A 13473-nucleotide genomic window follows, 5' to 3' on the forward strand; every position below is an offset into this window, starting at 1 on the left:
TCGTGTGTATGATGCCATCTGCTGGATCAAGACAAAGCTTATTATAAAACATCCCTTTAAGATGCAAAACACCTTGAGTTTTCGATTATTGTTTAAAACACCGGCAAAGTCATTTGTTATATTCATCATCTTGCGTTACGAGTTAAGGGTGAAATTTCTAACTGCGCATTACGTTTCCGCGTGTCCCTTGGGAAAAGCTGCACACTTTGTTGCTGAAATACAAAATAAACATAATGAAACGATATCGATTTCACGACCAATAAAATTTATTCAATGATATATTACAAATATGTACATATACTGTAACAAGTAAATATTAAAATAGACATTTTTATAACCATTGTTCAAAGGCATTGTGTTGTAAAAATAGGTTCTTTTGTGAACTCACACTGAACTGAGCAGAGAAGCCACATTGAGCTGTTTTCTTTTTAATGTGCGCAACATTAGACAGACGACACGGAAAAAAAGAGGCTTTCGCACAGGACCTTAATGGCCAAGAGCCTCTGACACCTACAAAATCGCACGACAGTCCACGGCAGGGTTTCTCAGAAAGGAAGGCGGAACCTGCAAGGCATGCACTGAATTAAAACCACAAGTCAAAAACGCAGGCAGGCAGGCAGGCGGGCGGGGCCAGTTTAGGGAAGAAACGAAACAACGAAGTTCAAACACATGCTTGAGAATTAGCCAGGAACAAACAGATGACACAGACTATAAAAACCAACTTTGGTCCAAGAAAAGACAAAATAATTTTACAATCAAAATATCAATTTCTTATTTTTTTTTTACAAGTTAAAAATAATTACACGACTATTTACAAATGCACAATCTGTATGTATAAAATAAATTAAAAAATTAACACATTTTGTACATGTATGGACACTAAGATAGAAGCTCCCCCCCCCCCCCCCCTTTTCTAAACCATAAGCCTTACTCCTGTGGCTTATTGTGGGGTATGGTGGGGTGAGGGGGGCAGGGGGGGCCACAGCCCGTCCCTGATCACTGATCCCCTTCCTCTGGGCTCACAGCTCCTGGTGCTGATTGGCCTCATGCCCTCGTGATAAGTGCCACTCCTGCTGTGTAAGTGCCTTCAACACGTCCCAGCAGGACCCAGCATCGCCCTGCCTCGCCTACTCGGATGGGGACAGTGTGTCACAGGAAGGGCCAGTGTCCCGGGGCTCGCCGTAAGTTCCACAGCGTGAGCTGTCATCTCTGCTCTACATTAAGTGCTGGACGCTCCCGGACGCCACGTCATATGGGGGTGAGGTCGAAGTCGTCATTGACGTCGACGAGTGGGATGTAGAACTCGGGGATCTCAAAGATGCTGGTAGACTTGTAGGTGGCCAGGTCGAGCTCCTGCAGCTTGAGCTGCCACTCCAGCCTCTGCACAGCGTTGAGCGCGGCGGCCTCGTGCTGCTGACGCATCAGGAGGCAGGTCTGCAGGGGTCAGGAGAGCAGGTCAGAGCTAGCCCATTAGCAACAAGCTAACAGCTCTGCAAACCCAGCCTGGCATGAAGCGTTTTGCAATATCTCATATACCGCTCACTTGAAAGGTTAAAACTTTGGCTGCATACAAACATTCCTTCAGCAGTCCACGCAGAGGTAGACATTCATTGAACACTATGCTCAGGCCAAGAATGTGCATTACTACTGAAACGTCAGCGGCAATTTCCTCTCTTTGCTGCTGCTGTCATGAGCAAAATGGAAATCGCCTGCTGCTAAATATCATAGTTAAGGTGTAATTTACTCTGTTCTGGGTAAAAAGCCATGGACAGAGTCCCCAGAGCCACAATCAGCAAGTAAAATTACACTTCTATATAGTGGAAAGGCCATTTACAAACATCCTTCCAGATGGCTCAGACTTGGAATCTATGAAAGCTAATTTTGCTCTACTTGGTCATGGAGATTGAGTGTACTTCTCATCTCCTAAAGACTGTGACTTAATGGGCCTTGGGGCTTTTGTCAGGCTCAGCACCCAGGCCTGCTTTGTGGAGCTTAAGTAACACCTTCCCACCTTCAGTTTATCAAACTTGTCGTCAACATCCTGCAACCATGACATAAACTGCCTGGTGTTGAACCGGTCACGGACAGATGTCTTCCCATCATCTCCCTAACAAGCAAACAAAAATAAAGTAACATTAAATACAGATGACACACTTGGAATGCGAGCACAATTCAGAGTTACTTTGTCTTGCAAAAACAGCCCGATGGAATGACATCCATACTTGGGCATCTTGCGGCATGTTGTAAACTTCGGCATCCAGAAGAACTGTACACGCGCTGAAAGGCAGGGTCTGGTTGGCTAGTGTTCTTGCTGCACGATAGTGGACACGCAGGACTTCTTGCTCATTTGAAACAATTAGCTTTTCCTATGGGAAAATTAAGGAATGACACAAGGACGGTGAGAGAAGACAGGCACAACTGGGCAAAACCACTATTTCGCAGCCGATCTGAAAGGATTAGGGTTTGGTTTCAAGAGGACAGGGTAGCTTCAGTATTTAATAAGGTCTACATGCCCGTTCAATGCTGTGCTGCAGACGTAACTTCATGCGGACAACTTCCTGCTGCTTGAACAACTCCTTCAGCGGTTCAGGCAGTGATGGAGGTGGTGTTATCTGGAATGAGAGAAAATCCATAATTCATATTCAACTACATAAGAGTCCAATGAAGACTGAGAACTCATGCTCATAAGATATCCAAGTGAAATCACAGTATCAAAAAATAACTGCTGAAAGAAGAAAAAACATTCAACTTACAGTTGGAATGCAAAGTTTGCTCAGTGGATTTCCATCTAGGAGGTAGGAGCCGTTGAAGGTCACGTATTCATCGTAATACTGCGGTGCTTGAGGAATAACGCTGCAAAGCACTTTGCGCTTCTCCTCGATCTTCTTACGGATGTGCAAGAACTCATAGTAGGGGTTGGCCCTCTCGGTCTGGTAAGGCTGTATCTCTTCCAGCTTAAGTGAGTCTACTATGGCAGCCAGAGACTGTTGGTTCTTCTCCTTAACCTGCTGTGCAGTGGGGCTAGCTTGCATCGGCTGAGGCACCCGGGGCATCTTCCTTTTCCGTGGGTGATGCACCTGAATTTCATCTTCTTCAGACAGCCGGACCTTGGCCCTAGCCCCTGAGCAGTCGCAGTCTCCATCTCCTGGTAGTGGAGAGGAACCTCCTGAGGAAGTCCCACTGTGCTCCTCCTGGGGATCCCTTTGGACATAGTCTCCACCCAGGGCATCCTTGTGTAACTGCTGCCGTTTCTCTTCAGATGTGCTCTGGTCAGTGATCATCTCCTCCCCAGGCTCAGGCTTCACTTCAGCTAGAGTCTGGCCCTGGTTACTGCCCTCTGGCAGAATTTGTGGCTTCTCTGCCATCTCCACACTGCTGCTGCTCTTTTCCAAGCCCTCAGGAGCATCTGAGGCTTCATCTTTACGTTCAGGACTGGGATGACTGGGCTCTAACACAGGTGATACAGGATTATCACGGACGTCACACGGGGAAAGGTCACATGGCTCAGCAGATCCTATGGCGTGTTTTAGTGTTTTACTGTCTTTTGTGTCTGCATCATCTGTCTCCATGTCTGCTTCCTCGTGAATGTCCTTGGCTTCAGGGATGCCTACTTTGACATTCATCATGGCATCGTCGATCCTGCTGTCTGGCCTCTGTATGCTGCTGCAGACAGCGATGGAGGGCCCAGGGCTTTTAGCCCATTCCTCTCTGCAACTTCCAGTCACCTTGTGTTCCTCTGCTTTGCTTTCTGGATTGCAAGCAGCAGTCTCACACGTAAGCTTATCTTTTTGCTCAAGCCCTGAAGGAACACTGGCATCTGATCTCTGGAGCAATTCCATGTTGAACTCTGTATGGCTATCCCACTGCTTGTTGCAAGAATCTGAGGAGGCTTTGGCATTAGTGGGTAGATGCTGCTGAGCGGGCAGACAGGATGGGAACATTACTGAGGTTTCTGGAGTAAGGGAATCATCTGTATCCTTGTTACATTCAGAATATAGTTTTTTGCTGATGTTTTCCACTCTTGAGTCATCCAGATGTGGAAATGGTGCACCCCTATCTATAAGCGGGTCAGCGGCATGTGACCGTTTTGGTTCTAGTATAGCCGGCGGTATACCCTCAGACTGTGAAAGGTTAACCTGTTGACTCACCCTTTCACTTGGCTCTTTTCCTAGAGTATCGCTGCTGTTCGAGACGAGCAGGAGCCGACTGCCAGAAACATGCCCTTCACTGCCAGTGTCGGCAAGATTCTCACCATCAGAAATGCAGTTGCTTCGGATTGGGTGTAGCAGAACCGGCATGCTCTGGCTTGACTGTGGAGGAGCCACATCTTGTACAGGTCCTTTATCACTACTTAAGTGTGACAGCACACTCGGCCTACTGGAATCCTCTAAAGACTTGGCATCAGCATATGCAGGCTTGGAGTCGTCATCCAGAATTGACCTCAGATAAGGGGTGGCATGTCTACCAGAGAGAGGAGTCTTGTTGCGCTGAGCCCCATCAAGTAGACTATCAGTTTCTTTTTCATGAACGGCAGGTGACGTGATGACATGTGTCACACAGGAAGATTGTGAAAAGGATGCCTGGGAGTCTGAACCTTCCACCGTGAAGTCGGAGTCATACTCACTCAGGGGTCTTGGTGTGAGAGCATTTGTTTGGCAGGAGTCTTCCGAGCTCGCCATTGAAATCATTGACACCGATCTGCATATAGGACCACACCTCTCACTTTCCGGCTTGGGGGAGCGGCTCAAGCTGCTGTCAAGACAAAGGGTTGATTTCCCAGTATACGGCAGATTCTTGGCATCCAGGGAGAATGAACGTGTGCCAGTGGCATCTTTCAGTTTTTGCTCTCTGGTGTGAGTCTCCGACACCTCTGAGCTCTTGGAACGCTGCAGGTCTTTGCTCACACAGACATCTCCTGGAGTGATCCTCGTCCTGTCTCTGTTCTTCAACTTCCCTAGCTCTGCACCTGGTCGCAGCTTCATTCGCTCTCGCTCTTTCTGCTTGATCTTCTCCATATGCTTCCTGTGCCACTGTTCGATCTCTTGGTCCTTCAGACTTAGCATGCGTTCAAAACTAGTCTGCATGAGATCGTCGTTTACAAGCCTCTTTTCTTTCGGCCGGACATCCTTAGGGGCCGGTGAGGATTTCGCTTTGCTCTTTTCGGCATCTGCAGTGTTTGTCTTGGATACTTTGGACTGTTGGGATTTATCTTTGTGCCGGTCCCTGTCCCGGTGTCTCTCAGCATCCCTGTCCCGCTCCCTGCGGTCTTTTTCTGGAGTTTTCAGCACATCATCCTTCAGCTTAGCAGAGACATTCTTCTCGTGGGATATCTTAGTGCCCTCAGAAATGCTGGATTTTCGCTCTTCCAAAAGCAATTTCAAGTTCGAGCTTGAGGAAATGACATCTTTTGCCTTGTCTTTTTTCTTTTTGTCCCAGTCTTTCTCCTTTTCCTTTGTCCTGTCAGATTTGTTGTGCTCCATAACTTTTTCAGAGGTTTTGCCTTTCCTGTCAATGCCCATTTTGTCCTTCTCTCTGTTCTCGGAATACCGATCCTTCTCTCTGTTCTCGGAATACCGTTCCTTCTCCTGCTTCTCTTTGTCAGTCTTCCTTTCCATCTTGTCCCTGCTTTTCTTGTTCTCTTCTGGCTTCTTAGTAGTCAGAATGGCCTTCAGCTTTTCACTTTCCTTGTATTTATTCTCTCCGGAAGAATGGGAGGTGGTCACCATCTTTTCCCTCTCTCTCCATTTGTCAGCAAAATTATGCGGTTCAGATTTTTCTGGGAAGTGCTCCACTCTCATTTTCTTCTCTTTCTCAGAATGTTTTTTGTCTATCCTCTCACATTCTCGTTCCTTCCCCGCGGGTTTTCTCTCTGTTTTTTCTCGAGCACCTTTCTCCGAGGGGTCCATTTGCTCCTGATCTACCTCGGTCTCGGTAACTGGCCGGTCCTCTGTCTCCTCTTTCATGCCTGCAGCACACAAGGATTCGTCCCGTCCCTCATCTGTGGTGATGCCGCTTGTCTTCTCATCCAGCTCACCCGTTTTACCTTCTCTGCTCCGTTCCTCTTTGTAGAAAAGCTCTCTCTCTTTTTTGAAGGATTTGTCTTTTTCCCGTTCATCTTTTTGTCTCTTGTCTTTGAGGCTAGCATGCTTTTCTCGAACTGGCCTCTCCTCTTTAATGGGGGACTCGTCAGCCTTTTGTGGGGAATTACCTTCGAGGATCTCTGTTTTCCCTGGGGTCGAGTCCTCATTTTCATCACTTTTAAAGAAGTTCTCTTTCCAGAACTCCCGGTCAAACTCTAGATTTCTGTGACCATCTTTTCTCATCTCTTTCTGCCTCTGCTTGTCCTTCTCCATCTCACACTCTTTCCGGTGCTTGTCTTTCCCGCAGTGCTTCAGTTTGTGTTTTTTGAGCACTTTGCCATCTTTGTCGGTCTTCCGTAAGGCTCCTTCAGCACTGTCCATGCTTGTTCCCAGATTATCATCCTTGTGAGGGCTGGAGGAGCTCCTGTCATCCCCATCTAGGCAGAGATCTCTCTGGTGATGTTTGCTCTTCTCCTTATGCTTGAATCCTCTGCTGCTAGAGCCCTCTGTAGCACAGTCAGCCTCAACATAGTGGTCATATTTGATACCATCAACTTGACAGGGAGAATCCCCAACTGAGACACACGCCTTAACATTTTCTTGTTTGAGAGGGGTAGCTTGCTTGTCGCTCAGGCTGTGGTTGAGCTTCGGGGACTTCATCGTTGGTAGATGGAAGAGGTGAACAGAAGAGTCATCCTTCGGGCTGAATGACATTTTGAACGAGTCTTCTTCTCGGGTTTTCTCTGGGGTTTCCAGGCCTGCTGCTGTTGAAGATGAGAAGAACACCGCCTTACTGTTCTCTTTACCGTCATCTTTAACTTCTTGATTTTCTTTGTTTTTACTCTGATTTTTGTACTTTTTCTTCACTTTGCCTTTTTCCTTGTTTTCTGCCCCCGGTTCCTTCTTCAGCCTCACGTCAGGTTTATGCCCGTCAGTGGTGGGGGGGCCTTTCCTCTCCACGGGGGTCTCTGCATCATCACTGGAGCTCTCCGAGCTGCAGAAGAGGACCCGTGACGGTTTCGGTTTCTTCAAATTGCCCGTGGCTGGGCTACCCTTATCCTGCTTAGCCAGGAAATGGTTCCTGTCCTTCTCCTCCTTCTCTCGCTGGCGCGCCTCCCTTCTGAGGATGTGTCGGTCATTCAGAGCCTTGCTCAGATCCTCTTCCTCCTCCTCGTCCTTGAACTCGTATTCATCCAGCCCAGATACAGATGCCTTTGCAGTGTTAGTCTGCTTGCTGTCAGAATCCTTTTCAGTGTCTGAATATTCCATGTTGTCATCAATACTAGAAGGATTTACTGATGGAGGGTCTTCTGATTCTGTTTGAGAAAACGGACAGACAATCTTCTTGTATCAGGTAGTGAGTAATTTCAGCAGTATTTTAATATACCTTAATCGAAGGTGGCGTACTGCTTTCCACAAGTGTACAATAACCACATTAAATATAATCCATTGGTGTGTCAAACGTGTGATTTCAAATGTACTTTTAAGTAAAATTTTGACAATTTCTGCCAGAATGATTGTGCTTTCCGTCTGGATGACTGTGTGAAAAATGTGTGAGATGCTTTCGTGTGGAAATGTCCCAACACCTCACGTAAGAGAATGCGGTGATGAGTGCATCAAAAACATGGAACACTGAGTGAACCCCTCCCAGACAGATGGGCCAGTCCCACCTGAGGAGCTGTCGTCCAGGTCAGAGAGCGGCGCCTCGCCCTTCAGCAGGAGCTCCACCTCCTGCGAGTCGGCCACATCCACAGGCCGCTCGCCGCGCTTGTTGGCCTGAAAGGCGTTGCCCCCGTGTCGTAACAGCAGCTTGACAATCTGCCAGAAAGACAGGGCAGGTCAGTCACCAGCCCACCTGCTGCTGCTAACAGGTCACCTTACATAAATACCAGGGATGCACCGATACTTTTACCAGCATCGGGTCTCAGGCCGATGCTCATACTCATAAAAATTGTCCGATAACAAGAACCGATACCACTTAATTGAAACAATGTTAAGACTCGAAGCTGCTGCATTTTTTTGTACTGCCCAATCAGACTTTGGCATCTAGCGAGGGATTTGTCGACCGGAAACATTTGGGAAGGATAAATGCACAGAACCCTGGCACTGGTGGAGGATGTCAGCAGTTTGGACATATTTTGAGATAAAGGACAATGACAGAAGTAAAGCAGACTGTAAGCTCTGTCACACTAAAGTTTCAAGAGGAGGAAGGGACAGCATGTCATCTAACACTAAAGATCTAAAGAATCTAAAGATGCACGTAAGTGCAGAGCACATGGAGTTCGCTAATCTTAGAGAAAGACCACAACAAACTTTAGTGCAAAATCTGGAGACGTGAGAGAAAACAAAAACTGAAGCCTCATGTATATCTAACTTTAAACTAAATAAGTTATTTCATGTTAGATGTAACCAACGCCACAGGTTACAGCACCGATATAAATACACCTCGGGGCACACTTTCCTAATGCCTACAAAAAAACAAATGCTACCAAGCAGACTAATCACAGTCCTTGTGGTATGCATCACCACGATGTGTAGTTACATTTCTGCGGAGGTGCACATCAGGCTATGGTGAGGCATCCATGGCTACATCGTACTTATAGCGTCGATTCGAGTCAACCTTTACAGTCAAGGTTTCCTTTCTCTGTAAAGATCTTCCAAGCTGGGAACTGAGAATCCTGATATAAATTATTTAGTTGAAAACTCAGGTTTCAAGTAAAGTAAATAAATACATATATATAGGTTTACTGAATTGTCATTATATTACATAATATATATATACATATAGTGTGTGTGTATATATATATATATATATACATATAGTGTGTGTGTATATATATATATATATATATATATATATATATATATGATAGATAGATAAATGCATGTGTTACATTTAGCTTTACAAAGTTAGGAAAGATTTGTTTAAGGTTTAAGTTAAGCCAGATGTTGCATAAAAGAATGATCACTGTCTCCTCCACGCAGTGAGGCAAAAGCCAACAGCTTATTAATTAAACACTGGTATTGGATCGGTACTTGGTATCTGTATCAGGACAGAAAAAGTGTAATATAACTAAATAAAAATAAAATAAAATGCTTAGTTACACTGAATTATGACTAAAAACACCAAGGCCACTGGGGGGAGAAGGTACAATGGACATTATATTGAGTGTTAAACACATACATCCCTATGTCCACTGCTGGATGCATCATGAAGCGGCGTGTCGTCGTCCAGGCCCTGTGTGTTGACCTCTGCTCCTGCTGCGATGAGCACTTTGGCCACATCATAGTAACCAAGATTACAGGCTTCATGGAGAGGCGTCCACCCTGAAACACAAAAAATAAAGAACTTATAAGGGCTGTCCATGCTTTTCCTTGGCAGTAGACCGTGAGCTGCAGACGGCGCATCCGGGCACACCTGCAAAGTCTTTGACGTTGACGTCGGCGCCAAGGCTGATGAGCTCGCGGACCTGCTTGGCATCCCCTCGGATGGCAGCCATGTGCAGAGGAGTCTCACCACGCTCGTTCCTTTTGTTGACCTTGTCCTTCTGCCGGGACGACGTGGTGCTGGCAATCTTCTTCTGCACTGTCGGTGCCTGAGACGGGTGACTTGGGGTAGAGTCTGGTCACACGAGGAAGACCAAAGAGGACATCAGCCGGTCTTTTCACAGAGGAATCGGTCTTGCAAATACAAAGCTATGCTAATGAAGAACAACCATTTTCTCATGAGCAAAACTGATGACAGCTGATGTCCTCCTTCACTACTTGAGTGATCATGTGCTCATCATAAGTGTGCTATTATAGTACAGAGGTAAGTTAGAACCTGGGCTGTTGTCTCGGGCAGTCATCTGCATCAGAAGTGCCATCTGCTTCCGCTCCGACAGCGGATAGCCGAACAGGATGTTCATGGGAGTGGACTTCTTGTTACCAGTCTCCTTCTTCACCTTCTTCTTGTCTGGCCCATCTTTGTCTGCTGGGGGGAGGTGGGAAAGGCATTTTCAGTGATAAACCGGGATGCGCTTAACCTCAGGACAGGAGGCAGAACTTGAAGCACAACATCTGGCTAGCTTAGCTACAGGGGCACACCGATGACCGTCGAGTCCCACCCTAGGCAGGCCCGCCCAAGTCGCTGGCGGCTGAGGCGCTGCTGCGTTTACCTGAGTAAATCGCGCAGGGAGGGATTAATCTCTCTGCCCAGGTTTCACTCGAGTGTCCTGGGTCTGAATCTACATTGCAAGCAGACAGATTGGAGAGGGAGAGCAAGGAAGGAAAGCAGTATATTAACACACAGCACAGGAATCACGAAACACAAGCTAACTAGGAGACCGTGGCAGCAAGGGACAACGGATGTAGTCTCTGTGTCCCTCAGCGGGCCAACGGTGTCAGTGAGAGAAAGATGGAGCTGGCTAAGCGAGGTCTGGGGTGCGAGGATGGGGACGTGCTGATGGGCCGTGGCTGCGGGGGTACAAACTACGTCGTTATAACGCAGGGTTATGAAAACACCATTCTAATTTCATTTAGCTTGTGATTGCGTGTGATGTGCTCTCATCTTTTGTGGAAAAGACAATGACAGTTGGCTGGCACAGCCAAGACTGCCCGGCTGAGTTCTTTCAGAAAGGGCACAACATCGTACAGATAACTGCCACACACAGGCGTCCTTTGTGAAATGGGAGAGGAGCAAATATGGAGTTTAAGGCATGCAATAAGCATCAGGAAAGCACCTGTAACCCTCCTGAAGAATAAGATAGCTAGACCCATAAGTCAAACAAGATAATCACCAGTGAGGAGCTTTCTATGCACACTATGATCGTGAGCACCAGTTAAAGTGAATATGCACAGTCCCATCAGTATACATTACATTTAGGGCCAGTTCAACCTTTTCAGGGGCCCTTGATAAAGCTTTATTCGAGAGTCTCCCCCCCCCCCCCCCAAATCCAGAAAACTGATGGTCACTTTAATCCTCTTCAACGTAGGTAATTTGGGGCCCTAGGGAATTTCCTCTACTAGAGTCAGCCCTGACCACATTAATCCAAACAGTAAAGTGCACTTCAGAGGCAGATTAAATTATTTAAAGAAATGTATTGAATTCGTGATGATTTGCAAGATTAACAATGTAAATGTCTTCAAAAATGAGCCCATGTAGGCCTATAATGTTTTTTTCTAGACAGAAAAAGTACAGACTTTGTGTGTGTGTGTTTTGTATGTATATGTGTGTGTGTGTGTGTGTGTAAGTAAGGGGGGGTTGAAAGGCAGATAAAAAGCAAATTATAGGCATGCATAAGCTTTTAACATGTAACCTGTCACCTAGCTGTGGGTACAGAACAAGAGAACATAGGAACAAAGATCACCACACGAGTTCCAGTCAGCTAAGGCACATTGTGTGCATTTGAAGTGTGGCCTATCCCACTGCTGACCACAAGGAGGCAGGCTGGGAGCATGGCAGTTTTGTGCAGGAGAGGGTAGGGCTTACCCGTGTCAGAGTCCCGTTCCTCATTCTGTGGGGGGCTGACGGTAAAGGACAGTTTGCGTTTCATGGAAGACTTGGACTTCATCTCCCTCCCTAGCATCTCATTCCGATCCACCTTCGGAGTCTTGGTGAATGGAGAAATTTTATCTTTACTCTGGGGGGGGGGGGGAACACAACACATATAACCACGTATGTAGCCATATATACATACCGCAATTTATAAGAACACCCAAGAATTTTCACAGACTGTTTTAGAGAATCTTCATCACTGATGGTCAGATATAGTGCACATTGTCATTTACTTAGACCTACATGATGGTCTGTAGATATCATGCCAGATGCACATTATTGTTTACTCTTTAGGGACAGGTCATGAGGAATACACGACAGGAGTGTGTGGCTATAGGCTGGTCACTGCAGGGCAGCACACTGCACTGAGAGATTAGGGGTCATGAGGAATACGTGACAGCAGTGTGTGGGTACAGGCTGGTCACTGAAGGGCAGCACACTGCACTGAGAGATTAGGGGTCATGAGGAATACACGACAGGAGTGTGTGGGTACAGGCTGGTCACTGAAGGGCAGCACACTGCACTGAGAGATTAGGGGTCATGAGGAATACGTGACAGCAGTGTGTGGGTACAGGCTGGTCACTGAAGGGCAGCATACTGCACTGAGAGATTAGGGGTCATGAGGAATACGTGACAGCAGTGTGTGGGTACAGGCTGGTCACTGCAGGGCAGCACACTGCACTGAGAGATTAGGGGTCATGAGGAATACGTGACAGCAGTGTGTGGGTACAGGCTGGTCACTGCAGGGCAGCACACTGCACTGAGAGATTAGGGGTCATGAGGAATACGTGACAGCAGTGTGTGGGTACAGGCTGGTCACTGAAGGGCAGCACACTGCACTGAGAGATTAGGGGTCATGAGGAATACACGACAGGAGTGTGTGGGTACAGGCTGGTCACTGAAGGGCAGCACACTGCACTGAGAGATTAGGGGTCATGAGGAATACGTGACAGCAGTGTGTGGGTACAGGCTGGTCACTGAAGGGCAGCACACTGCACTGAGAGATTAGGGGTCATGAGGAATATGTGACAGCAGTGTGTGAATACAGGCTGGTCACTGAAGGGCAGCACACTGCACTGAAAGATTAGGGGTCATGAGGAATACACGACAGGAGTGTGTGGGTACAGGCTGGTCACTGAAGGGCAGCACACTGCACTGAGAGATTAGGGGTCATGAGGAATACGTGACAGCAGTGTGTGGGTACAGGCTGGTCACTGAAGGGCAGCACACTGCACTGAGAGATTAGGGGTCATGAGGAATATGTGACAGCAGTGTGTGAATACAGGCTGGTCACTGAAGGGCAGCATACTGCACTGAGAGATTAGGGGTCATGAGGAATACTCAGCGGCCGGTATGAGGCTGCAGTCGGGTCACTGCAGGGTAGCACAAAATACAGAGAATGAAGAGTGAAAAAGCTGAATTCCCATGTTTCATTTGAAGACTAATCCCCTGCAGCTGTCTGATTTGCTGCTTTTTCAGATGAAGTATGACCACATGTGGGGAAGACATAGCCCCTAACCCGCCCCCAAATGAGTGTCTACATAGTAATAGGCTGCCAGTATCCGAATAGAGTAGCAGAATTCTATAGATAAAAATTACCAGTAAAAAAAAAAAAACAAAAAAAAAAACACACACATTGGTGCATGACATATTTACTGACATGAGTAAAACAAATTAGATCAAGTAATGAACATCATGAATCCTGTCGGTGTCTGTCTGCCCCCCAAGCTATAAACCTAGGGGAAACACTGCAGAGTGTACCTATTCACTAACAAGTTTCATCCTGACAGTGGTGCACCTTGAGAAGAGTGTACCTACTCAGTAACTCTTCATCTCTTGACAATTTGTAGGGCGTGG

The 13473-nt window shown here is 46.9% G+C and overlaps 1 protein-coding gene across 4 annotated transcripts in view; it reads right to left on the bottom strand.

The window, feature by feature from the left end:
- Positions 1 to 244: 244 nt before the first annotated feature.
- Positions 245 to 13473, bottom strand: part of ankrd12 (ankyrin repeat domain 12) — a 33065-nt gene continuing 19836 nt past the window's right edge. The window contains exons 3-13 of one of the 4 annotated variants that reach the window (XM_023826280.2): positions 11551 to 11701; positions 10238 to 10306; positions 9904 to 10050; positions 9499 to 9702; positions 9265 to 9407; positions 7751 to 7898; positions 2754 to 7396; positions 2514 to 2612; positions 2223 to 2366; positions 2012 to 2107; positions 245 to 1434 (exon numbers count right to left, since the gene is read on the bottom strand). In XM_023826280.2, the coding sequence (XP_023682048.1) occupies positions 1249 to 1434; positions 2012 to 2107; positions 2223 to 2366; positions 2514 to 2612; positions 2754 to 7396; positions 7751 to 7898; positions 9265 to 9407; positions 9499 to 9702; positions 9904 to 10050; positions 10238 to 10306; positions 11551 to 11701 (6030 nt within the window). In that variant the 3' untranslated portion in view covers positions 245 to 1248. Of the gene's footprint in view, positions 1435 to 2011; positions 2108 to 2222; positions 2367 to 2513; positions 2613 to 2753; positions 7397 to 7750; positions 7899 to 9264; positions 9408 to 9498; positions 9703 to 9903; positions 10054 to 10237; positions 10307 to 11550; positions 11702 to 13473 lie in introns of all 4 variants that reach the window. The other 3 variants (XM_023826279.2, XM_023826282.2, XM_023826281.2) reach the window with 3 other exon arrangements.

The sequence above is a fragment of the Paramormyrops kingsleyae genome, chromosome 4 (assembly GCF_048594095.1).
Source record: "Paramormyrops kingsleyae isolate MSU_618 chromosome 4, PKINGS_0.4, whole genome shotgun sequence".
In the NCBI taxonomy this organism is placed as follows: Eukaryota; Metazoa; Chordata; class Actinopteri; order Osteoglossiformes; family Mormyridae; genus Paramormyrops; species Paramormyrops kingsleyae.